This window comes from Pezoporus flaviventris, unplaced genomic scaffold, assembly GCF_033815535.1.
Source record: "Pezoporus flaviventris isolate CSIRO_AGI_PZ_B2104156 unplaced genomic scaffold, CSIRO_AGI_Pfla_v1 ptg000037l, whole genome shotgun sequence".
Classification (NCBI taxonomy): domain Eukaryota; kingdom Metazoa; phylum Chordata; class Aves; order Psittaciformes; family Psittacidae; genus Pezoporus; species Pezoporus flaviventris.
In genome coordinates this window covers 4,985,944-5,010,971 of record NW_026892585.1, presented here as the reverse complement: position 1 = coordinate 5,010,971, position 25,028 = coordinate 4,985,944, and the positions used below count along the sequence as shown (strand labels likewise).

General features: G+C 49.5%; 2 protein-coding genes across 2 annotated transcripts in view; one reads left to right on the top strand and one right to left on the bottom strand.

Annotated features, from left to right (window-relative positions):
- Positions 1–15,496, bottom strand: part of LARS2 (leucyl-tRNA synthetase 2, mitochondrial) — a 60,728-nt gene extending 45,232 nt beyond the window's left edge. The window contains exons 1-5 of the mRNA XM_061464569.1: positions 15,380–15,496; positions 12,392–12,642; positions 10,517–10,645; positions 7,769–7,860; positions 4,771–4,831 (exon numbers count right to left, since the gene is read on the bottom strand). Coding sequence (XP_061320553.1) covers positions 4,771–4,831; positions 7,769–7,860; positions 10,517–10,645; positions 12,392–12,625 — 516 coding nt within the window. The 5' untranslated portion in view covers positions 12,626–12,642; positions 15,380–15,496. The remainder of the gene's footprint in view (positions 1–4,770; positions 4,832–7,768; positions 7,861–10,516; positions 10,646–12,391; positions 12,643–15,379) is intronic.
- A 1,703-nt stretch (positions 15,497–17,199) lies between these two features.
- On the top strand, positions 17,200–24,875 carry LOC133274947 (cohesin subunit SA-3-like). Its single transcript, XM_061464568.1, has 27 exons — positions 17,200–17,284; positions 17,373–17,489; positions 17,599–17,695; positions 17,776–17,852; positions 17,923–18,127; positions 18,206–18,357; positions 18,431–18,504; positions 18,561–18,732; positions 18,797–18,895; positions 18,976–19,055; positions 19,139–19,246; positions 19,758–19,857; positions 19,939–20,050; positions 20,479–20,582; positions 20,663–20,752; positions 20,865–20,954; positions 21,246–21,446; positions 21,840–21,910; positions 22,157–22,244; positions 22,325–22,405; positions 22,511–22,856; positions 22,953–23,080; positions 23,168–23,269; positions 23,912–24,057; positions 24,139–24,267; positions 24,445–24,629; positions 24,757–24,875. Exons 2-27 carry the CDS (start codon positions 17,394–17,396, stop codon positions 24,762–24,764), a joined length of 3,141 nt encoding a protein of 1,046 aa, XP_061320552.1. The 5' UTR covers positions 17,200–17,284; positions 17,373–17,393; the 3' UTR covers positions 24,765–24,875.
- Positions 24,876–25,028: the final 153 nt, after the last annotated feature.

Below are 25,028 nucleotides of genomic sequence, written 5' to 3'. Positions count from 1 at the left end.
GGCGAGAAAGGGGGGGAAGTGAGCAAACGAATTACCTGACTGGGTTTAAACCACGACAGTTCTTTTTGGCGCCCAACGTGGGGCACGAAGGGTTGAGATAACGACAGATCTGACAGGATTATTAGTCACTCTTCACAATGACGATTTATTGGCTCTCAGAGTTGTTTCTCTTGATCTCACAGCTTCAGAATGTTGTAACTTACGTAGAGCCGGTATTTGCTGTGTTAGTGTTTATCAAGTATGGGGCCTGGGCTAAGGTTCTCGTCTCACTGTGCTTTATGGCAATGGCTTGTAATACGGGTGGGCTCCAGCAGCAGGGCGGGACGGACGTGGCCGTGGACTTGTACCTGGCCGTCCGGCTGCTCTTCACCGGCCTGGCCCTCGCCCTACTCTCCATCTTCGTGAGGCTGCAGGGAGCTGAGGGGGAGCGGCCCCGGGAGCCGGCGGCAGCCGAACCGGCCCGGGAGAGCGGCCCCGGGGACCAAGCGGCGGCGGGAGCGGGGCCGGAGGCCGCGAGGGGACGGCTGCCGGTGGAGGAGGTCGGGGAGGTCGAGGAGCAGAAGGAAGCGGCTGCCGAGCAGCGGGAGAAGGCGGCGGAGGAGCCGAGCCCCGCGGAGGAGCCGAGCCCCGCGGAGGAGCCCAGCCCCGCGACGGCCGAGAGCATTCCCCGGCGGCCACCCGCCGAGCCTCAGGAGGATGCAGGAGACCACGCAGCATTTCCCATCAAGGCAGAGGAGGAAGAGCTGGACTCAGGAAAAGAGAAGCCGGTGGTGGGAGAGCCGGCAAGCACAGCAGCTACACCAGCCCCAGTGACAAGTACAGCAGCATCGTTTGAGAGTTCTGAAGGTTTCGAATGGCCTTTGGGTATCCTTGGGACCTGCCTGCTGATTGTGATGGGGATCAGCATGTTGGCACACACACAGGCTGTGTTCTACCCACAACCATTTTGTCTGATCTCAAAAGTTAAGCAGAGTCAGGTTTGGGTCTTGTCTGGGGTTAGACGACAATATAGGGGGACCAAGAGGTTTTCCCCAAGGCTGGACAGTCATGAGTGGCAGGGTGTGTGGGACAGTATGGGCAAGTATCTAGTCCACTGGGCCCCTCCAGTGCTTTGGAAGCGTCGGAGATGGAAGGCAGCTGTATGGAGTCCCCAGCAACAAGCTGCAGAAACTGCTTAAGGGGACAGTGAATTATTTTAAGCCTGGTGGGCCCATGGCACTTCAGGCCATCAGAGCAGAGATGCAACACAGAGATGGACTCATGATCGAGGGGTGGACTTAACAATGGACACTATTGCCCAGGTTATGCCCGAGTGTGAACACTGCACACAGTCTCTCCTGCTCTGGAAGACTGTTACAAGAGATGGAGCCTGACATGGACCAGATGGACGCAGCAGCTTTATAGGGACTGGTCCATGCACTAAGATAAGAGTGCACCGAGATAAGAGTGATGGTATATTGAAAATGTGGGATCTGAGCATGACGTGAATGGTATGGAATAAGGGGTGGATAATGTCCTGGGTTCAGCAGTAGCAGTCATGTTTCTCCTCCTTGGTAGCTGGTGCAGTGCTGTGTTTTGACTTTCGGCTCGGGAACAGAGCTGATAGAGATGTTTTGGTTTGGCCAAGGACTTTGTGAGCCTCATGCTCTGCCAGGGAGGAGGGGAAGCTGGGAGGAAGCAGAGACAGGACACCTGACCCAAACTGACCAAAGAGGTATTCCATACCACAGCACGTCATGCCCAGTATGTAACTGGGAGTTAGCCGGAAGGGCTGGGAGACTGCAGGGTTGGAGGAGGTATCGGTCGGAGCTTGGTCGGGCTTGGGGGGCGAGTTATCAGTCAGCGGGTGGTGAGGTGTTGTATTCTGTTCCCTTGTTATTTCCTTTATCATTATTATCATTGGTGGTAGCAGTAGTGATCTGTGTTATACCTTAGTTACTAAACTGTTCTTATCTCAACCCGTGGGAGTTGCATTCTTTTGATTCTCCTCTCCGTCCCTCCGAGAGCAGGGGGAGGGCGAGAAAGGGGGGGAAGTGAGCAAACGAATTACCTGACTGGGTTTAAACCACGACAGTGGGTTTGATGTGCAAAGAGAAGTTTACCTGTTAACATGGAATCTAAAACTTCTACAAAATCAATGTGGATAAAGATATAAGAACAGAAGATGAATGGAAATAATCACAGCTGCCTCACCTAGGAAATAGCAAATCTGTTTGGGGGGGTGGACTAGATGACCTTTGAAGGTCCTTTCCAACCCAAACTATTCTATGATTCTAAAACTAGAAAGAAGTTGCCTTAGCCAGGTTGCCTCTGTTGCTCAGCAGTGAAAAGCAGATGGCAGCTTGGAGCAGGCTGCAGAGAGCAAGCAGACCTACAGCTAAGGCAATACATACAGGAGGATAGCAGAACAGCTCTGAGGAGCCCCGGCTCCTGATGGAGACAGTGTGTGTAGCAGAAAGGGTGGAGTACGGGGTAAGACTCTAAACTTCTAGGGTGAAAGACTTGCGAAGGATATAGAATCACAGAATCAACTGGGTTGGGAAAGACCTTTAAGATCATCCTTTAAGTCCAACCATTCCCCAGCACTGCCAAGGCCACCACTAACCCATGGCACTGAGGGCCTCATCTACACAGTGTGTGAACACTTGCAGGGATGGTGACTCCACAACTGCCCTGGGCAGTCTGTTCCGATGCCTGAACACCTTTTCTGTGAAGAAATCTAATAGAGATCTACCATAGAGGAATGGGCTCCTTCCAGCATATATTTCCTAAGTACTAACATAATGAAGGAGTGCATTAAGCAACACCAATGAAATGAAATTAAAAACAAGCTCCCATTTTGTATAACAGGTTAATTAGACTAACCCATATAAAAAGTGTTTTTCTTTCATTTTTCAACCAGCATTAGTGGATTTGTTTGCATGGCCACAGTATCTTGCAAGCCACTGCTTTAGCGCCACGCAAGTATAGAATAATCATAAAAACATGCCTTACCTCAAAGAGTTCACTTTTAAGATAAATATCTACAAAGATGCTTGAGCTAGCCCAGATGCACTACAACTGAGGCAGTAAGATGTTCTGCCCAGCCTAATTAGCCTTGCAAAGAAAAGGCTTTACCAGCCTGGAAAATTCACTTCGCTACAGCTTAGCCATTCTGCTTCCAAAGGTAGGTCTTTCATGGCTAGCTCAAGCATCTGTGCATTTAGAGACCACATAATACAGATATATTTCAGACATCATACAGTTTTTGCAATGAAAAAACGCATCTATTTCTAATGGTTACCATTCAGGTCACACTTACTTAATAAGGCAGGCTTTCTAGGTAGCATAACTCACAGCTAATTTTCCAAACTTCTTTGTGTTTTGGGGAACACTTTTTAGCCGTTTCAAAATTTTACTTTTCCAAAACATTAACTACCTACCCCTATTTCAATTTCACTACCGTTTAAATGGGGTTGTTGTAAAGCATCAAGGCACTTCTCACAAGTATTCAGAAATCAAAGTTAATTAACCAAAATATGGTTCACTAGAAAAGTGAAGGAAGCCTCAAAGAAAAGGCATAGACTTGACAAGGGGCTTTTCTTTATGTACTTATTCAGTACTGCCAGCTCTAAACCTCTTCTGAGTGGAAGGGTTAAATAAAAGTTACTTTTCTTGAAAGGCAATCTATAACATTCAACTCTGGTGTGTTCCATAATACAGCCCACAAGTATGATTTCAGTAGTGAAGTATTGCTGTTTTACACATACAGAAAATCTGAGATACCAACAGTTTTAAATATAAGAAAATAATTGTCAAGAATGTGTGCAGTGACCCTTCCTCAACAAATCTTTTCAGAGCAGCTTTTTGGCTACCAAGAAAATTAAAATCTTACTAAAAAATCTTGACATATATATGATACGTTAAAATATAGTTTTTTAGATGTAAGATTCACCCTCAAGATTAAAGAAAACAGCTGGCAGGTCTCAGAGTGCCAGAAAACTAATCCTTTTCCTTTTCAGATCTACAATACTGCTATAAAATTCCAAGATTAGCATCCCTAACACTCTATTCAGAAGCATATTAAGGTGATAAGCAGCAGTTATTGCTGAGAATGTAAAGGTAGTTTGATTCACTTTGATACTGTAAATGAGGTAACCCAACAATTGCTTAAAAATTGATATCTTTTTATCTTGAAAATTATATTAGCTTATGTCTAATGACATTAGCTTGTATTTGGTAAGGTTTTAAGATGAACACCTGATTCTCAGGCACTAATGTATTTAGATAAAATTTGTATTTTCCAGAATGGTCATGATAGGAACACCTACAAAAATGCAGGCTTATGATCCAAATTCAGAATAACAGAACCAAACCACCACTTCAAGTTACTAGCTTTCAACTCTTGAGTATATTCTAAATACAGGCACATAGAAAAAAGCACTCCTCAAAACACATACCCCTTAAACATATGCCGTTTCATACATTATCTATTCAGACTACTGCTTACCTTCTAAGACAGAACACTGCTACTTTGAAAGAGCTGAAAACGCAACACAAATGAAAAACTGAAATTAAAGATTCTCCTAACCCTTGACCTTCTCAGGTGATACCAGTGTGTCCAAAGCTGTAAAAAGCTTGAGATAAGACCTATTTTACAGTTTGACAACTTAAACTGGTCACTTTCAAAGGCTTCTATATTGCCATATGTAAAATAGTGAAACTGAATGCTTTTCAATGTTCCATCACACAATAAAATAAAGCAGAATCCCTTAGAAAAGAAAATCTTACCCTTTCCCATGTAAAAGACAGACCTAGCGCATCAAACTGTTCTCTCATGTGTTGGATATTGCTGCAAAATAATAATACAAAATTAACTTAAAACACTTCTGCTGTGATTATAATCAGATGCTTATAAAGTTCTGAGAAATCAAAAGCACTAATTAACCTCTAAACAACACTATTATCTTACTAGAAGTCACACTCAAGGAACTGCCAGAATACTCAAAACTTTTCAAAGTCCCTAGTGTATTCTAGTTCAATTTCAATACTGTGTATTATACAAGACAACCATTTCTCTTCTCTTGATCTGAGCGTAACTGGAAAGCAAATATAGTATCACAGTTTGAGGGAAACATTCCTGAAGCAGCACTTCTCATTATTTTTAATTACCTGTACTGCAGTTGAGTCCTATGAAATCTTCACAATGCAATAGGCTGCACTTTCACCATCACCTTAATCCTGCTCTATTCTGACAGTGCTAGCCTGGCTATATTTTACTTTGGCTCTGGTGTTTGTGTGCCTATGAGACGAGTGGAATCAGCTTCTTCGTCAACTGAAAACATGCCCTACATAAGGTGCTCCATAAAATCCTCCCCAGTTTTCCTGCTTCCTTCTGATTAACAGGCTGATCAAGCCAATACAGTGGCTACAAAAACAGCAAAGCCAACGCAAAGGAGGTGGTGGGAACATGTGTGCTGGGAGGTGACAAGGAAGCCATAAACTCCTGGTGGCAGCACAGCCATGAACTTAAGTCAACTACAAAACCGTAGGGATAGAGCTTACCCCATATGGGTTACATTAAAATGCAAAACAAGATACATCAGAACATACAGTGAAGCTTTAGCTTGAAAGTGTACTAAAGGCGGTTTACCAGTTTGCAGTTTTTGGGGTATTAACCAGCGAGCTGCTGTGAATTGCTTAACATTTTTTATAGACTTTTAACTTTCTACTAAAATGCATTATGTCAGGTAAAGCATCACCTAGCCTCACAGTGGCTAATTTGACAGTCATGAAGCCCAGCATTTAATTCTCATCCACCACAAACTTGCACTGCTGAGTAACTGTAACTGAGTAATGCAAGCATCCAGCACTAACAGCCACAGAGCCCCATTTACACAAGACCTGCTGTACACCTCTCCTGGTATGCATACCAGGAAATCCTCTTAATGGACTCACAGCTTCCACTGGGAGAAGCCATCCTTTCAGTAGTACTGCTTATATTAAAGTCCCATTCAAAATGAACTGTACCAATAATAAAAATAATTCAAATTTCAATGTACTTTCAAACTTCTGCCACTATACTAACTCTTAATAACAGAAGTTTCTGTATTTTCTATAAATAACTCAGTCTTCAACGTAGTTTATGGGCTGGGGTTTTTTTCTTAACTTTGAGAATATAAGAAGTAATAGTCAATTTGAGCATTTTAAATCACCTCTTGAGAAAATTAGGATGCTCTGAAATTTGGTTGCTCACTCCTGGAATAACTAAGCTCAAAGGCTTACAGTGTGCCTCCTTTTACAGGGGTGGCTGGCTCTGCACCAGGGGTAACCAGAGCATATCAGACTGCTATCACACCATCACAGTTCCACGTTCAGTTCAGTCCTCCCTGCTGCAGGCATGAGAAACATTCAGGACAGGGGCAGTGGAGAAGACAGGAGACAGCAGTTACTACAGAGGTCAGAATTTAAACTGCCTGCGTGGTGAACCAACTCCCTTAGCACAATCAAAATGCAAATAGGTATGTAAATAATTTTCTATTTGGATGTTATTATAATCGGTCCCAACAATGATATGCTAACTTTTCTCAGTCTGTTGCTATAATATATTGTTATCTAGCTTAAAACTAGACTATCACTCTCTTCAGGACTAAGGAAATTTTCAATGCAAGATTTTCTTCCAGTATAGAAGACCTGGTACTTGTAACTACTACCTGAACTACTTTAAGTGCATGGAACAATGCACACTCATTTACAAGAAAAGAGCAAAACACGACAGCACAGAGAACAGCAGAAGAGAATCAGCTCAGGCTGTGCTCTGCCACATGCTTTTTTGATATGACCTAGACAAACTGATAAGATGAAACAGGCTGAGCTGATATGGTTTTCTGCTATTGCAGTCTCTGCCCCACATGCTCACTGCTTTTCTTTTGAGCCAATTCAACTCAGTCAGCTGTGCGTGGTGACTCTGCAGACTCTCTCAAAAGAAAGAAAAACAGGGTTTTGTGTCTTGATAGTAACTGGTTCTCACACACGCTCTTATCTAAACCATAAAGGAAATATTTAAATCAGCATAACTAACTCAGAATTTGTGTGTGATGCACATATGCGTTCTCCCTAAATTAAGTCAATTGCCATCCTATTTTTGTTGGAAAAGTATCAAGTATCTTGATGTGGGACCAGAAGCACTATCGAAGAAGGAAATGGATAAAGATCCAGAATGTTACCACAGCCACGTTACTGCATCCAGAGCACGACAAAGGGCTTCCCTTAAGATCGGTTTCCGAGCCATTTATAAAAACTATTAATTTAAATCAATATTGGGGGAACATAACACTGAATTCTGCTTATCATTTTCCAAAACCCAGTTTCAAATGCAAACTATCCTTTTTCTCTTTTGCATGGTACTGAAACTGCTAATAAACCTAACCACATGGCTCAATTTTCAACTGTGTATTCCACACTAAGATTTACCTCATCATAATGAAATTCTGATTTATTTCTTACTTGCTGATTTGGGTGTTTGGGAAATGTCACTCTTTCAATATTCTACGTTCTTACGATTTAAAATCCACTGAGATTAAAACCTTAAAAATCATCCTGATACATTTATTTTTCAAAACGGATTCCTCTGCAAAGTCCCATAAAACACTGGTAAACAATCCTGCTTCTTTCTGTACTGGATTTCTTCTACTCCTACACTGGTTTTGCTCTGTTTTGTTGGTTTATGAGGGCCACAGTACAGGTATTCAGTGGAAACGTCGTATTACTTAAATTCATTATAAACTACCTTTGTGTCCAGCTTGCAGGGTGAAGCCCATGTTCAACCGCAGCATTTTCTGCTGGTAAACCGAATGCATCCCACCCCATTGGATTTATCACCTGTCAGCAAAAAGGAAATACACAATCACACAGGCCTCCAAATAATGTACAGTGGCTTGCAGCCAAATAAATGGTATTGAAAGAGATATACCTCTTTCCTATGTAAGTGCATATTATATAGGAAAATAATGTAGCAATTCAGTAAGTATTCAAAAAACCTGTTTAATAGGCAAGGAAAGAAAGGCCAGTACTTAAGATGCTGTCTTTAGACGCATATATATTCGATACACGATAAAAACGATCCCATTTCTTACACCTACAAATGTGCTATAAACTTAGTACTTATGATTAAAGTTAGCCAAGTTTAACAATAGCAAAAGGTGACCGAGTAACATTTTACCCCTTAAAAATGTATTTACATAAACCACTTGTTCTTTGGTTGCATGTAAGCAAGCAAGCACTAACCAAGCAAGGCTGGGCAATACTAATCTCATAAGCTATCTCCATGTGAAAATCCTGTCCATTTCAGAAGCACAAGAGCTCCTTTTGTCACTGGTTTGAATTATTTTTATTCTTCTTTGCCACAACCTTCTAATCTTCTGTCTTCCAACAGATTATTTCATTCAGAATATTTTACAGACATCTTTACAAAGGTGCTCTAGGCACCAACTCTGTGTAAATGCAACAGGATTTAACAGATGCGACTCTGCAGCATTCTCATTTTCAATACTGAGTTAAAACGAAACTCTGCTGGTGCAGCAACAAAACCAAAGGTATTAACCTGTGATCAACTGTGATTCAAGCCAGGGTCCATGCACAGCACATACATGATGTATACATCTAATTGAAATCGGAATGCTATTCTCTCTCACGAGTTTTCCCTATTATCAGACAGATTATTGTTCCTCTTATCAGTGTCAGGAAATATGACTCCCTAACTCCCTGCTTTCCAACGTTATAAGTGCTACATGGAAAATCTCATTTGGAGCCTAAACCACTTGTGAACACCCCATTGAAGCACACACACCTCTCCCTCCTCCCACCAGTAATCAAAACTATTGGCATAAAAGAGAAAAAAAAGACAGGTCAACTTCATGTGAACTAAAAATCTCAACAGCATTTTTTTAAGGGCACACTGAAATACCAGTTTCTGCAGTTCAGCTCTTCTTCACCATTACTGCTGCTGGTGACCTGTTTCTGGACAGAAACAATGACACAAAGCAGATTTTCTTTTCCATGTATAATATGTATTTTCTCTTATTTGAACTCCCTTTGTTTAGACAAATGCCCTACACTCGCACCCCTACAAATGCTTTCTTTTACTGCAAACTGATGCACATTGAGATTAATTTTTCTAAAATTTGGCTTCTGAAGATCCCCTGGATACAGATAAGCAGCCAAAAGCAAGACACAGTCTCATTTCTCATGCTCGTGAGCAAAAGGATGTGGGAAGAACAGCTTCATTAGCAGCTCCAGACTCCACAAAAGGGCTGACTGATGCTCCAGACAGCTCATATGCAGACATTTTTCACATCAATGCCTGCACAAGTTATCTGCTCACACAGATCTTCCCAATTCTAGCATGTATGTTAAAAATATCACGCAGTGTATTCACTTATCACATTCAAAAGGCAGGTCAATTGAACAACCAACAGCATTCTTCAAGTTAAAGAACTGAAGAAGTATACTAATGCAGGTTTCAATCAGACACCCGAATGCGAAGAGACATTAAAAATACCCTCAAATTAATCTCCGAGACAGATCTATTTATGTAGTTGCTATAGAGATGGAAGAACAGGCACAGTGGTTTAGAAAATGATTTCAAATTTATTGTCTCTTTTATTACACCTACATGATGTGTGACATGATCCTGGTCATCTCTTCCAATACCTAAAGGGGTCTGCAAGAAAGCTGGAAAGGGACATTTTACAAGGGCATGTAGGGACAGGACAAGGGGGAATCATTTTAAATTGAAACAGGAGATTTAGATTAGACATTAAGAAGAAAATCTTTACTATGAGGATGTTCAGACACTGGCACAGGTTGCCTGGAGAACCTGCGGCTGCCCCATCCTGGCAGTGCTCAAGGTCAGGTTGGATGGGCTTGGAGCAACCTGGGCTAGTGGAAAGTGTCCCTGCCCTTGGCAGGGGTTTGGAACTGGATGAGCTTTAAGGTCCCTTCCACCACAAACCATTCTGTGATTCTATAATTCTGTGATTTGACTTGTAGCAATCATGACAAAAGGTTTCCCTCCCAGTTGGCACAGAGGTGCAGGACATCCCTCTGAGTCTGGCAAAGGACATCAAGCAGTTCTCAAGAGCAGAAGAGGTGAAAGAAGTTGACTTCTGTGGTGCCTCGGTTTTCTCTTGTCAGCTACACATTTCCCCCACCACGGTCCCACCCAGATGGCAGCGGGATCTTCAGTCTCAACACTATGCTGAACATCAACAGACTCAGGTAGGTGATACAGCATCAGTTCTATCATTGGAGACAGCTTCTAACAAAGCATTATCAACAGCGAGTTCTGAACACCACTTGCTCTTAAAAAGTCCGAAATGTCAATATTCAAAGCTCCACAGGTCATTATCGATGCATCTGTAGCACAAATTCCAACTAAACCTTCACATTCATGGATTTTGAAAACACTAATTTCCTGACCAATTATGCTATTAAAACATCAAAAACCCACCCAGTCCTACAAACGATCTTTTCTTACCTGCATCCCTCTCATTTTCTGGAATCGAGCTATTGCATCACTGATAGTGTAGACACGAACATGGCCCATGTGAAGCTTTCCAGAAGGATATGGGAACATAGAGAGCACATAAAATTTTGGTCTTGATTTCTAGAAAGAAATTTTAGAAAGTTGTAAGTACATGAACTTGCATTTCACTTGACTAAATACAACTGCACATTATAAACCACAAGGTACTCTGAAGAAAAACAAGGTTCTGCTAGACCCTTCATCAGATCAAGTTCTTTAGGGATGGAGATGGAGATGTTTTACCAGACTTTGCTGTCATCTCATATATTCATATGGCACTTGAAAATTATGTTTTTAATCAATCTTTACTCAACAAAAGATTAACAGAACTGCAGCTTAAAAAAATCACCATTCCCTACCATAGCATCTGCAATTGATTTTCTATGTGCTCTTAGTCTGTCCCACCAAAACAGGAAAACATGACAGATTATATTCTTTAAGTATAGTTTAAATAAGTGGTTTACTTTGTATTTACAACAAATATGGGAGCTTGCTCCTGGCCAATTGCTTTTCGTCAGCTGAACCACAGTAATCCACTGACTAAATCATGAACATCCATTGAAGTGAAATCCTTCAGAGCCACTACACATGCTCAGCTCCAGAGAAGTATTACAAGCACTACCTTGCATAGTGTAAAGAAAGTAAAAATTTCATTTAGATAGGTTTAAGTTACACAGAAATCAAATGTAATGTCTCTCACATAAGTTATTCCTAATGCATCTTGATTACCATTGAATTTATCATCAATACATGCTTGAAAAGTTCCTATTTTTCTTAAGTTAATAATGAGGGGAAAAAAAGCACCTTTTAGCATTTTGAAAAGAAGTCTATTTATATTTTATATATAATATATATTTATATATATATTTATAAATGTTTCTTCTTTATCGCTTTTCTCCAATTCTAGCAAAATCAGAAATAATGTGAAAACTTGACTGCAGCACTACACACTGCCTGCCTCTTAATACAAGATGTTATTACATCTCCTTCAACTGTAAGGATAAAACAAAAGTATCATTAAAAACACAATTTAAACTTCTCAGATGTACGATATCTGTGCATTCGCACGTTGTCAGATATTACACACAGAAACCTAAATTAATGCTTTCCCTGCTACTTTATGCATGCACACTATTTTCATCTCAGTTTTCCTCCTCAGAAAAAGCAAACCCCTTTTCTGTCTTTGATGCTTTGATATGCCGGGTTTTTGTTGTAAGGGGAGCATACCTCAGGAAAGAATAAATAAAGATGAAGGGAGGCACAAAAATACTTTAATACCTATGGGAGTGAGCGTAATTGTGAAGGCAAAAAGAGTCAGAGACTGGGATTACCATTGTTTTCAAGATTTTTTATTGCATGGGAGAGCTTTTTCTTTCCTGCAAGTCACTTACTATTCCTAAAACACTATAAACCACAAAATATCCTTAAAAAATCATCTTCCCTTAATATGGATTTTAATGAATGACAGTGTGCAGTGTAATAGAGTTGGCATAACCATTAGGAACAACACCTTGAGAAAATTGCTTACAGAGGTTACAAACACAGGTATACTAAACGAAGAAAGAATTGATTACTTGAACACTTCCTAAATTTACAGGTTTATACTTTGCTTATCATCATGGTTTTCCCCAAGTTTTTTTTAGTTATTATTTCTCCACCTATTTCATCAACTGTTTTTAGTAATCTACTATTATATGAAAGTATTTTCCCCTGAAACATAACATACATCTTAGCATCAGAAACTGTAATAAGTAAGTTTCAATTAACTTCATTCTGAGAAAACAAAAATACCAAATATGTAATTTCCAAATATCTCATAATACTTACATCAGTTTCTGAAATTCTGCAGAACTGTTCCTTTATTCGTGGGAGCCACCAATTTTCAACTCTTTTCCTTGTCTCCAATCCATAGTTTTTTTCCCATTTCCCCGTCTCGCTGTAAATAGTTCTGACACAAGCAGGAACCAGTCTGCTCTGCCATTTAATTAATCCCATGAAGCCATTTAATTGTCTCTTCAAACATGAGGAACAAGCACCAACTGTCTGACAAACCGACTGCATTCTTAAGGCTATGATTTCTGAAAAAGACAAAAACATGTATTTTAGTCAACAATATATAATAGGAATTAAGTGGTTATTACAGTTACAAGAAATCTGGCAGCTGTGAAACATTTTAGCTTGATTCAGATTACTTGCCTGTTTTTTATGCTATGTGCATTTTATCACCATATGTCTGAACAATAAAAGCATTTATTCTTTTAGCCAAGAGAATTAACTGTGCCCCTTGAATGGAACAAAACTGTTCTGTTAGATGTCTTCTCTAATAAGGGACCAATATTGCGTTCAATCTCCCCTAAGAGCAGGATCAGTTAGTTGAAGGTGCTCAGCATCAGGAAGATGAACAGAAGATGACTGACGGTGTTAGTAAAAATTCAGAATCAAATAGAAAGAAGGGGAAGTTGCATGAAATTATACTGAAAATCTACTGAATTTGTCATCATTGAAAAGAGATGGGGGGAATGACTGTAATTAGTAGATTTCAACTAGACAGTCTAAACTGACTTTTGCTAAAGCTTCCTCTTTCAACTAAAACAAAAAAACAGCTAAAAGAACTCCTCAAATGCTTTAGAGCGAGTCTTCTGAAATAAAACTACTCAATGTGAGAAAGATCAAATAGTCCACATGTTCAGGATCTGCCTCAGTAAGGTATTTGCTGATTTTACTTCCTACAGGAGGAAATAAAGCATTAAACAAATTCCAACCCCTACTCTGAGATTTCTTCCTCATCTTCACCCCTAATTCCTTAAAAAAAAAACAAAAAAACAAACCAAAACACAAAACAAATTAAATAGTTTCTTTTTTGTATCAGTGTTTTCTATCCTCTATGGCTGGGGTTTCTTTTCAATTTTTGGTCTGTACACTTGACTGTTGTACCAAGCCTTCTATTGCAGTCAGTTCATAACTTTCCTTGCAGAGTTACACCGGTAAAGTTTCTGTGTAGAGAAGCTCCATATAATAAATGGCTTTATTTATGTATTTCCCATATGATAGCAACATTATCAGTAGAAATAGCTGTTATAGCACCTAAATTAGGTCCCCACTAAGCTAGTGAGAGTTATACTTCCTTAGAATCCACAACATATGCATACAGAAGCCCTCATTCCCTCTCATTACATACGTATGAAATTGCACCTTTCTTCTCTTTAGCTACCAAACAGGCACTTTCAAACATTTCTTTTTCCACTTATATGTCTAGTGCAAGCGACATATTCTGGTGCTTTTATTTTTTTGCTGCTAATCTCTATAATCTCTCTCATTTGTAACAACAACAGATCTGAACTCAGGATTCCCAGCGCAGATGCTCAAGTTATTGAAGAGACACCTAATTTCTCCCCCCCTCCATAATCTTATTCACTCTTCTCAAAATCAGCAAGATAAGCACTGTTTGGCTTATTTTTATTTATTATTTCCTTATGTCTTATTTCTATTACCTAAATTTATTTTACAGCAGAAAGGAGTATTGCCTTGTGGCAGACTCTGAGCATTGCTGATTTACAAAATACCTATTGTAAAATACAAGTTATACACAAGTGAATCCTCTGATGAAAGCAGACAGAAAAGACACAAGGTAGACCCTTGTGCACAGCTCAGGAGAAACCCACCTGCCAATGTCACACCTGCCAGAGCACATGGGGGTGACCTCAGGCCCTACACATCATGCAAGCAGGGGTCAGAGCAGTGGATGTAAGCTGGAAAGGGGACACAGCCTGGGTCACAGTACCAGGGCAAACATCACTTAACCACATGGACTTCCAGGATGAGAAAGAGACCTCTTTCCTGCTCCTAGACACAAGATGCAACAATCAGCAAGTCACAAGTTGGGCCAAGTAAGGACATACAGAAGATATCCAAATACAGAAGATGTGGCACTAGGTGGTTTTGTCTTTCCAGTGCTGTGTGCATGGGACTAAGACAAGAGCCCACCTTCCCACCACAGCTGAAGGCATTCCAGCCAGCACTGCGGGGGTCTTCAAAGCATCAGGTTACAAGCCAAACGTAAGAGCAAGTACTGACACAACAAGAGGGAATGGCTTTACACTGGAAGAGCATAGATTTAAATTAAATCTAAGGAAGAAGTTCTTTCCTGTGGGGATGCTGAGGGGCTGGCACAGGGTGCCCAGAGAAGCTGTGGCTGCCCCATCCCTGGCAATATTCAAGGCCAGGTTGGACGGGGCTTGGAGCAACCTGCTCTAGTGGAAGGTGTCCCTCCCCATGGCAGGGGGTTGGAACTGGATGAGCTCTCAGGTCCCTTCCAACACAAACCAGTCTGGAATTATATAAACTCAGCAGGTGTACAAAGAAGGGAGAAAGAAGCTGAACTAACAGAGGAAGAAAAGGCGAGTCCTGCTTTGGCAAGATACAATAAGTACACAGGAGAGGAGGCCTTTGCTGAATTAAGATATTGAAAACTGCCTGGTAAGGGCAAGCACATTCCCTTCACTCTGACACAGACAACCAAGTCCCTTTCGTTTCCCTGTGCCTCAAGTTTGACTTATAAAACAAACCACGTATCTCCCTACGCTCCTCCACTCCTCCCTGCAGCTTATTAACAAAGGCCCTGTGGGACTGGGAGCCGGCGGGGGAAAGAGCAGCCACAGACTCGAGGGGAAGAGCAGCCATAGACTCGAGGGGAACGCTGCGGGGCACAGGGCCGCTGGCGGAGCCGGCAGCAGCACGGCAGGGGAAGCACCGGAGGGTGATGAAGATGAGCAGTGGCAGCTTGAGATGAACCGCTGGCCTGACGGGACGGGTTACCTGCGCGCTGGAGCTGCCCCCCTCAACTACCACCCTTCGACCTGGACGCCGCCATCTTGATCTCGTTACAATGGGCGGGCAGTCGCTACGACCTATGTAGCGCCTCCGCACCGCCAGTGGCGCATGCGCCGCGCCCACCCCGGCGGGTGGGCTGTCTCTGGAAGGTGAGAGTCCGCTGGAGCTCCGCCCAGCCCAATCCGGCCCCTCCCTCACCCTCCTTTTATAGATATCGCCCCGCCCACCCCGTGCCACCCCCTCCTTTTATAGACATCCCCTTCCTTTTATAGCTGTAAGGGCTCCATCCCTGCCCCGCCCCCTAATCTCACAGGCCCCGCCCCGCCCGCCGGGGCCGCCCCCCCGCCGGGAGTTTGGGATGTCCCAGCGGCATCATTTGGAGCCCGTAGGGAGCTTGGTCCTTCAGTGGGGCGGCTCCACTCCTGCGCCAGGCTGGGGGGGGACGGGGGGGGGGACGACAACGCGGGCGGGTACAGGGTGCAATTCAGGATCCCGCCATCCTCATGCGATGGGATGGGGACCTTCACCCCACCCGAGGCGTCCGTGGGGCACCCCCGGGGTGTTTTGGGGAGCAGGGGTCAGGTGTGCTGCAGGGTGAAGCGATGGTGCCGCAGATCCCCCACGGTCTGCGGACGACAGCAGCAGGGGGTGAAGGCACCTTTATTGGGGGCCCCAAGCCCCCCCAACTAGCCGCAACCCACTCGGGGTGGTGGGAGCACCACTGCGTCCCCTCCATCCTCTCATATCCATACCCCTCTCCACCTCCTCGCATCCCGGCAGGACCCTGTGCCCTCGGTGATCTCTGTCATGGCCCCCCCGGGTCCTGGTGCACCCCGTCGCATCCACTGCGGAAGTGGAGCCGCTCGCTCGGCCCCACCGGAGAAGGCCGTGTGAGGGCTCAGGGGTCCTGGTGTCCGGAGGGGTCCCGGTCTCCGGAGCGTGCACTGGGCGGTACTGGGAGGCACGGGGCAGGAAGCCGAGGGTCACTGGGAGGCCATAGGGGTGCCGCGGGGTGTGCTGGGCCGGACGTCGGTCGCTCGGCGGCGGGAGGCGAGGCAGGACCGGGCAGAGGGGCCGGAGCGTACCCGGGGAGGGGTTGGGGGAGGCCTGACCCCCAGTGGTGCCTATGGGGGCTATGGGTGGCGGGCTGACCCCCGGAGTGAGCCGGGGGGACATGGGGAGGCCTGAGCCCACTGCACAGTGACACGAGGGGAGTTGGGGGCCCTGAACCCCCTGAAGTGGCCTCGGGAGGGTTTGGGTGGGTCTTAAGCCCCCACAGTGTGACCTAAGTGGGGTTCCTCACCCTAAGTGTGCCCATGTGATGTTTGGGGCAAGCCTGACCTCCCCACACAGTGATTTGAGGGGATCTGGGGTGCCTGATCCCGTCATTGTGCCCCGGGGGTGTGTGTGTGTGTGTGTGTGTGTGTGTGTCACCTTCCTTCCATGCGTCCCCAAGGGCCATTTTGGGCCCCTCAGCATCCCCAGTCTGGGCTGAGGGGGTTGGTTCTGGGTGCTTGGGGGATCCCCTGGACTGTGGGGTGTCAGGGCTGAGGGGCCCCCATTGCCTGAACCCATTGTGCCCCCCCCCCCCCCAAGGCCTTGCTGTCACTATGGTTCCCTGGTGCTCATCCCGCACCCAGGGATCCAGCTCCAGCTCCACACCGGGATCCGTGGGGCCATCATCGCCCCCCTCTGGCACCTCGTGAGTGACGGGGGGGGGGGTGGGGGGGGTGTTGGGGGGGGCACCCAGAGCGACCCCTTCAGCCTTCTGCCCCCCCCCCCCATCCCCGCAGGGACCTCACCAGCAGTGATGACTCCGGCAGTGACTTTGAGGCCACTCTGCAGCCATGTGGCAAACTGGGACCCCAGCAGGGGCCAAAGCACAGCCAGGTATGTCCTGACCCTCCCTTCTCCCCCTTCCACGCGTGGGTGCCGTCCCACGGCATCCCTGACCCCCCTTCCATGTGTCTGCCCCCAGGTCAGGAAGCGTCCCCGGGTGATGGAGCCAAACGGTGACCGCAGCAGCACACCCACAGTCAACCCGGAGCCGAGCACCCTCTTTGAAGCCATTAAATCGGCCAAAATCGCCGTGGAGGTAACCCCAAACTGGTGCAGCGCTCCCTGGGGATGCAGGGCCGCATGGGTGAGGATCTGGGGGGAGAAGGGGGGTTTGGGGGGCTCCCAACCTGTTTTTGTGCCCACAGACGGTGGTGGATGACTGGTTGGAGACCTACAAGCGAGACCGTGAGACAGGGTTCTTGGAGCTCATCAACTTTATTGTCTGCTCCTGCGGTTGCCAAGGTCGGGGTCCCCAGGGTGGAGGAGTCCCCTCAGTGCTGCTGGCGGGACCCCCGTTTCATCCCTTTCCCTCTCCCCCACAGGTGTGGTGACACCAGAAATGTTCAGGGACCTGCAGAACTCGGAGATCATCCAGCAGCTGACGGAGCAGTTCAAGGAGGTGCTGGATTGGTGTGGGAGTGGGCGATGGAGAGGGGGGATCCAGCTCACCCCATCCGTATCTCATGTAGGATTCATCCGAGTACCCCCTTTCTCTCAGCACCCGACCCTGGCGCCGTTTCCGGGCTGGGTTTTGCGAGCTGCTGACAGCAGTGGTGCAGCGATGCCAATACAGCATCATCTATGATGAATTCCTGATGGGTTCCCTCATCTCCTTCCTCATCAGCCTCACTGATTCCCAAGTACGGGCTTTCCGCCACACCAGCACCCTGGCAGGTAGGCAGCACCCGTGGGTGGCTCCCCTTGGGCACCCCATGGAAGGGGTCCCGGTACCCACAAGCGTTGCGGTCGTAGCCATGAAGGTGATGTCGGCGCTGGTCAAGGTGGCGTTGGGCGTGAGCGTGCACCAGGAGAACAACCTGCGGCAATACGAGGCCGAGCGGAGCAAGGGGCCCGGCCGCCGCGCCACCGAGAAGCTGGAGGCGTTGATGGTGAAGCGCCAGGAGGTGAGTGGCGGTGCTGCCAGCACGGTGATGGTGGCACGGGCCCTGGTCAAACCGCGCCACGTCCCCACACCAGCTCAGAGAGCAGCAGGAGGAGATTGAGAGCATGATGAACGCCATCTTCAAGGGTGTCTTCGTACATCGCTACAGGTTGGTGGCTTGGGAGTGGAATGGGGGGGGGGGGAGGTCTCATGGGTGGGGGAGAGATTTGAGGGTGAGCGGCAGCAGACCCCTGGCATTGCTGTGTGGTGCAGGGACGTGGTGCCGGACATCCGAGCCATCTGCATGGAGGAGCTGGGGACGTGGATGAAGACCTACGCGGCTTCCTTCCTCACCGACAGCTACCTCAAGTACATCGGGTGGACCTTGTATGACAAGGTGGGTACCGATGGGGGGGCATGGGGGTGCAGGGACAGGACCCCGTTGACAGCTGCCACTGCAGCAGTGGGAGGTGCGCCTGCAGTGCGTGAAGGCATTGCAGGGGCTCTACGGCCACCGGGACACGGCTGCCCACATGGAACTCTTCACCAGGCGCTTCAAGGTGAGGAGGCCCCCATGAGGAGGGTCCCTTGGGTGTCTCCCCCACCCCCAGTAGGGTGACACCGATGTGTCCTTCACCAGACACGCATGGTGTCCATGGTGCTCGACAAGGAGCTCAGCGTGGCCGTGGAGGTGGTGAAGCTGTTGACACTGATGCTGGAGTGAGCATGGGGATGGGGTTTTGCAGGGGGTGAGGGGACATCCGAGAGGCCTTTGGGGACCTCCCACCCTTCCTTCTACACAGGAACATGGAGGAGGCACTGACGGATGAGGACTGCCAGAGCGTGTACCCTGTTGTCTTTGTATCCAACCGGCCTCTCGCCACTGCCGCTGGGATTTTCCTCTACCGCCGGTGAGCAAGACCCGATACCCGGCACAGCCCATCCTAGTGCTGCTGTCACGCACCCACAACCCCCAAAACACCGAGCCTGCCAAAGCATGAGTCAAGGCTCTGTCTTCCTGCCAGCTCCCCTCATCCCGGCCTCGTTAGTGCCAGCATTAATGAGAGCGGGATGCTGGAATGGCCAAATCCAATGGGAGCCACTCGTGCTCCTGCACCAGCCGTGTGTTTATCTCGGCACAGGCCTATGGCATCGGCAGTGTTTTGGTTTGGCACATCTGGGGCAGAGGCAGATGTGATCCCCTGGGATGCAGGGATCAGGGTACAGCCCACGGTGGGGGTCATGGGACCCCTCTATCCCTGTCCCTTTGGTGTCCCCCAGCTCTGTCCCCAAAGTGGGCTGTACATGGGACCCCCATTGCCATGTCCCTTGGGTGCCTGGTGCCTGCGTGTCCCCCAGCTCTGTCCCCACGCCAGGGGGGATGTGGGACCCCCGTGTTTGACTCTGTCCTTGTGTCCTCAGGCTGCTGGACCCCCAGCAAGGTGCGGGCGTGGATGCATCTCACGACAGGGACAACAGGACCTTCTTTCATGTCCTTCTGACCTTCTTCATCGAGATCGAGGTGAGGATGGCCTTGCGGGGGCAGGCAGGACAGTGGGGTGGTCCCTGCGTGCCGTGACTCCCCTGTCCCCACCATCCCCAGCTCCATGAGCACGCAGCCTACTTGGTGGACAGCCTGTGGGACTGCGCCGGGCCTCGGCTGCGGGACTGGGAGACCATCAGTGCTTTGCTGCTGGAGGAGTCACCTGCTGAGGGTATGGTGCTACTGGGAGACACCAGAATGTGCTGGGGTATCATGGAGGAGGCACTGGAAGGCACTGAGATGGCACTGGGAGATCCTGTGAGAAACTGGGAAGCACTGGGGTGGCGCTTTGAGACACAGGGAGGCATGGGGATGCCACTGGGAGGCACTGGGAGATGCTGGGGGACATTCCTGGGGCATGTTGGGACATTACTGAGAGATCCTGGGATGTCAATGGGAAGCACTAGGACAGCCATGGAACCCTCTCAGATGTCCCTGTGTAGGCTATGTCATCGCCACTGCACTGGTGAGCAGTCGGGACTCATACTGGGTGGTATTGGGATGCTCTGGGCCCCCCTGATGCAGGAGATGGGGAGGTGCTGGTTGCATTCCAAACTTCATTCCAACCTTCACTCCAATCCTCCCCCCCCAATTCCCCAGTTCTGGGAGACCAGCAGGAGAAGGCGCTGGTGGAGATCCTGGCAGCCAGCGTGGTCCAGGCAGCTGAGGGGCAACCACCTGTGGGCCGTGAGCCAGCCAAGAAGGTAATGGGGCTGGGAGGAGGCAAAACTGGGGGGGAGAGGGTTGGGAGGAACTCCCCTTGACCCCCTCTTTTTGTCCCCAGCCTTCATCCCGAGAGCGGAAGGTGCAGATGGAGGAAAGAATCCGCCTTACCCACTGCCTTATCCCAGCTCTTCCCAAGCTGCTGGGCAAGGTGATGGGAAGGGGGGACACCCCACTGGTATCCTCAGGGCTTTGGGGGAGTTGGTGTTGACCCCCCCGTTGTCCTTCTCATCCTCTCACTGTCATGTCCCCCCCCAACCAAGTTTTCAGCAGATGCTGAGAAGGCGGCTCCGCTCCTGGAGGTCTTGTGCTGCTTCGACCTCAGCATCTACTGCACCGGGCGGCTGGAGAAGGTGTTGTCCCCTGGTGTCACCCCAATTCTTGTCACCCCCCCGGGTAGCATCCAATCCCCCCAGCACTGGGGCTGAGCCACTTTGCCCCTCAAAACTGTTGAGGCAGGGATAGGATGCAGCGTGTTCCCCAAATGTCCCCTTTGGTGGTCAGGTGCCCCCCATCAGCATACTGTCCCCATCACCCCAGAGTGTCCATGGCTGTCCCCATCTTCACAAGGGGGTCCGTATGTCCGCACGGGTTGCCCCTGGGTGGCTTTGTCCCCATGGTGAGGTGACGTGTCTCTCCTGCAGCACCTGGAGCTGGTGCTGGAGCAGCTGGAGGAGGTGGTGCAGAAACACACGGAGCAGACGGTGCTGGAAGCTGCATCCCGCGCACTCCACGCGCTCTGTGACCCTGAGCTGGCCCTGCAGCGGCACGGGGACCGGGTGCGGAGCCGCCTGGCTGACCAGCTGGCAGACAAGTTCAACCAGGAGGTCACCGAGATGCTCCAGGTAGAGGGAACGGGGACATGGAGTCAGGACAGGGCTGGGGATAGGGACACAGAGCTAGGGACAGGAACTCAGATAGGACAGGGCTGGGGACAGGGACATGGAGCTGGGAAGAAGGCTGAGGAGCTGGACACGGAGCAGGGATGGGGCTAGGGACAGGGACAAGAAGCCAGGATAGGGCTGGGGACAGGTACACGGAGCTGGGCTGGGAACAAGAGAGGGACAAGGATCTGCAGGGATATTGGTGGCCTGGGTAGGGATGATTGGCAGGGAAAAGCTGGTCTAGGAAGGACTTGATGAGGGAGACAGCAAGGGCCAATGGGGAGTGGGGTGTCCCCAGCTGGTGGTAGGTCCTCAACCCTTTATAGGGTGTTCCTAACCCCTGGCCCTGCCCAGGCCTCATCCCTGGACGAGGAGGAAGTGTACAGCATGGCAGCCACACTGAAGAGGATCTCCATCCTGTTCAAGTGAGTGGGAGGCAGCATGCCATTCCTGTATTTGTGTCCCCAAGGGTCCCCTGGGTGCCCTCATTCCCTTCTGATCCCCATGTCCCCATCCCCGGCATCCATGCCCCCATGTCCCCTGTCCCATCTGCTCCCTGTGTTGCCGTCATTACCTCCCTGTGTCTCCATGTCCTATGCCCCATGCTCCACATGTCCCCATCCCTGTCCCCCATGTCCCCTCACCCCGCTGATGCTGCTCTGTCCCCGCAGCGCCCATGACCTGACGCCCTGGCAGCTCTTTGATCCCTGCACCCAGCTCCTGCAACGTGCCGTGGACACGGGTGAGGTGCCACCGCAGGTACCACCCTGGGGACACAGCTTTGGGGACACACTGGGGACACGATGAGGCACATCCCTCACCCACATCCATCCCTGCAGGTCCTTGTCCCCACCATCACCTGCCTCTATTTCCACATCCTCTGGGAGCTCTCTTGCTTGCCCAGCACCGATGTCCCTGAGGTGAGCGACCACCAGGACAATTTGGGGTTGCCCCTGTGTCCCTAAAGGCCATTGTCTCCCTAAATGCCACCATGTCCACAAACGTTACCATGTCCCCCTGCCCAGGAGCAGCTGCAGAGCCTGAAGACCAAAGTCATCACCTTCTGCTCTCTGTGCCACAGCTGCCTGTCCGACGTGGACACTGGCATCCGGGAACAGGTACACAGGAACCTGGAGGGATGGGAAGAGATGGAACCAGCCCTGATGCCAAGCCCATCCTTGTGTTCTCAGGCCTTCAGAGTGCTCAGCGACCTGCTGCTGGTGTTGGGGCCACGGTTGCCAGAGGACGGGCGAGAGGAGCTGGCTCCCCTGGTGCTACGTCCCGATGCTGAGCTGCAATCCCAGCTGGCCGCCTTCCTCATGGACCACGTCTTCTACCCTGCTTATAGCCACGAGCAGCTCTTGGCCACTGGTAAATCACTGGGTGACCCCCTAGAGTGCTTGTCTCTCCCTTAATTGTCCCTCCTTAATTGTGCCCCCCCTTAATTGTCCCCTCCTGTCCCCATAGAGGACAGTGAGAGCCGCATCGAGGAGCTGCACCGACGCCGCGTGCTTCTGGCCGGCTTCTGCAAACTCATCATCTACGGCGTCTTGGAGCTCAGCGCCGCTTCCGACGTCTTCAAGCACTACACCAAGGTAACCGGGCGCACCAGGGTGGGTCCCTGCTGTCCCACTGTCCCCACAACACCTCGGGCACACTGGGTCCTGTCCCTCCCTCCCCAGTTTTACAGCGATTATGGGGACATCATCAAAGAAACGCTCAGCTTGACCCGGCAGATCGACCGGCAGGAGTGGGCTCGCACGCTGCTCCTCAGCCTGCAGCAGGTTGGGGTGGTGGTGGAGGGCTGTGTGTGTTGGGGGGGCCTGGGGTGGGGCCTGGGGTCTCCAGGGGGGTCTGGAGGGCTGCTTTAGGGAGGTCTGGGAGGCTCCAGGTTGTGTGGACAGGGTTTGAGGGTCTGGGGATGTGGGGGGAGAGTCTGGGGGTACTCCAGGGGGTTGGGGATTTCTATGTGGATCTGGAGTGGTGTCCAGGTGGGTCTGATGGGGGCTTTGGGAGGTCTGGGGGGCTCCAGGATGTGCGGACAGGGTTTGAGGGGGAGGTCTGGGAGTACTCCAGGGGGTTGGGGATTTCTGTGTAGATCTGGAGTGATGTCCCGGTGGGTCTGATGGGGGCTTTGGGGTGCTCTAGGGAGGTCTGGGGGGCTCCAGGATGTGTGGACAGGGTTTGAGGGGGAGGTCTGGGGGTACTCCAGGGGGTTGGGTGGATCTGAAGTGGTCTCCAGGTGGCTCTGAGGGGGGCTTTGGGGTACTCTAGGGAGGTTTGGGGGGCTCTGGACGATGTGGATGGGGTTTGGGGGGTGTCTTTGGGGAGGTCCAGGGATCTGGGAAGCTCTGGGTTTGCTCCAAGGTGGTTGGGGGAGGAGAGTTCCCAAAAGTGCCCCCCTAACCTTGTGCCCAACACCATAGCTGATGACAGAGCTGCTGCACCAGGAAGGTCCTGACATCCGGGTGTCGGAAGCTTTCCCAGAAATCCGGGACTTGGCGCGAAGGTTTTCCCTCTTCTTCAGCCTCCACCAGCTCCGAAGCCGCCCGCTGCTGCTCAACATCCACAGGTACAACAGGATGAAAATGCAGGGGGGGCAGAGGGGATTTTTGGGGGTGTCACCCCCTCCTTATACCTTTATCCCTGCCAGGGAAGGGATTCTGTTTGCTTTCCAGAAGATCCCGGGCTCAGAACCGGGATCTCCACCCCTCAATTTACCCTTCCTGGAGGTGCTGAGCGAGTTTTCGCCCTGTGTGCTGCGCCCAGATAAAGCTTTGCTGTGAGTTATTTGGGGGGGGCACCCTAGGGCAGGGTCTTGGAGGGTCCTTTCAGGTCTCTTTGGGTCCCACTGGGGTCCTCAAGGTCAACATGGGGAGCCTCGAAGGATATGGGGTGTCTGTTTGCCCCCGCAGTACCCCACTGATCCCCTCCCCATACCTTTGTTGTCCCTCCCTAGCTTAACCTACCTGGACAAGGTGTCCCGGGAGCAGCTCGGGGTGCTGGCACCAGGTGACACAGGGCAGTGGCATCCCCTTGTCACCTACCGCAACTCGCTACAGCCACAGGATGAGGGGGGGACCGGGGAGAGCAGCCGTGGTGCAGCGCCCACCCCACACCGCACCAAGAGACCCCGCCTGGAGGGTGAGGATTGGGGTACGGGTGGGGGTCAGGGGTCCTGGGGGTTGCATCACCCCCAGCACCCATCTGGGCTCTGTGGGGTTGGGGGTGTCCTCATGCTTAACATCCCCCCCCCGCAGCACCACCGCAGGCCCCTGACTCCAGCCCATTGCCGAGCACCCACCCTTCCAGCCCAGCCTTGACCTCCACCATGTTACGGGGTGACCCCCGGCCCCCCCAGCTCTCCCCTCAGCCACTGTTCTCCGGCTCCATGCTCTCCTCACCACAGCAGCAGCTCCATGACCCTGCAGTGCAATCGGGTGATGCTGTGAGTGGGGGGGGGGAGGGGGGGTATGGGGGGGGGTCACTGGGGGGGGGGGGGGATTGAGGGGTTTTTGGGGCTCAGGGTGGGCACTGGAGAGG

Excerpts from the sequence above, each read along its gene's own strand:
- LOC133274947 (XM_061464568.1), top strand. The coding sequence starts at position 17,394 with ATGGAGCCAAACGGTGACCGCAGCAGCACACCCACAGTCAACCCGGAG. Across the intron at positions 20,583-20,662 it reads GCCGTGAGCCAGCCAAGAAG|CCTTCATCCCGAGAGCGGAA; the intron begins GTAATGGGGCTG and ends TTTTGTCCCCAG. Across the intron at positions 22,406-22,510 it reads CCAGCACCGATGTCCCTGAG|GAGCAGCTGCAGAGCCTGAA; the intron begins GTGAGCGACCAC and ends CCCCCTGCCCAG.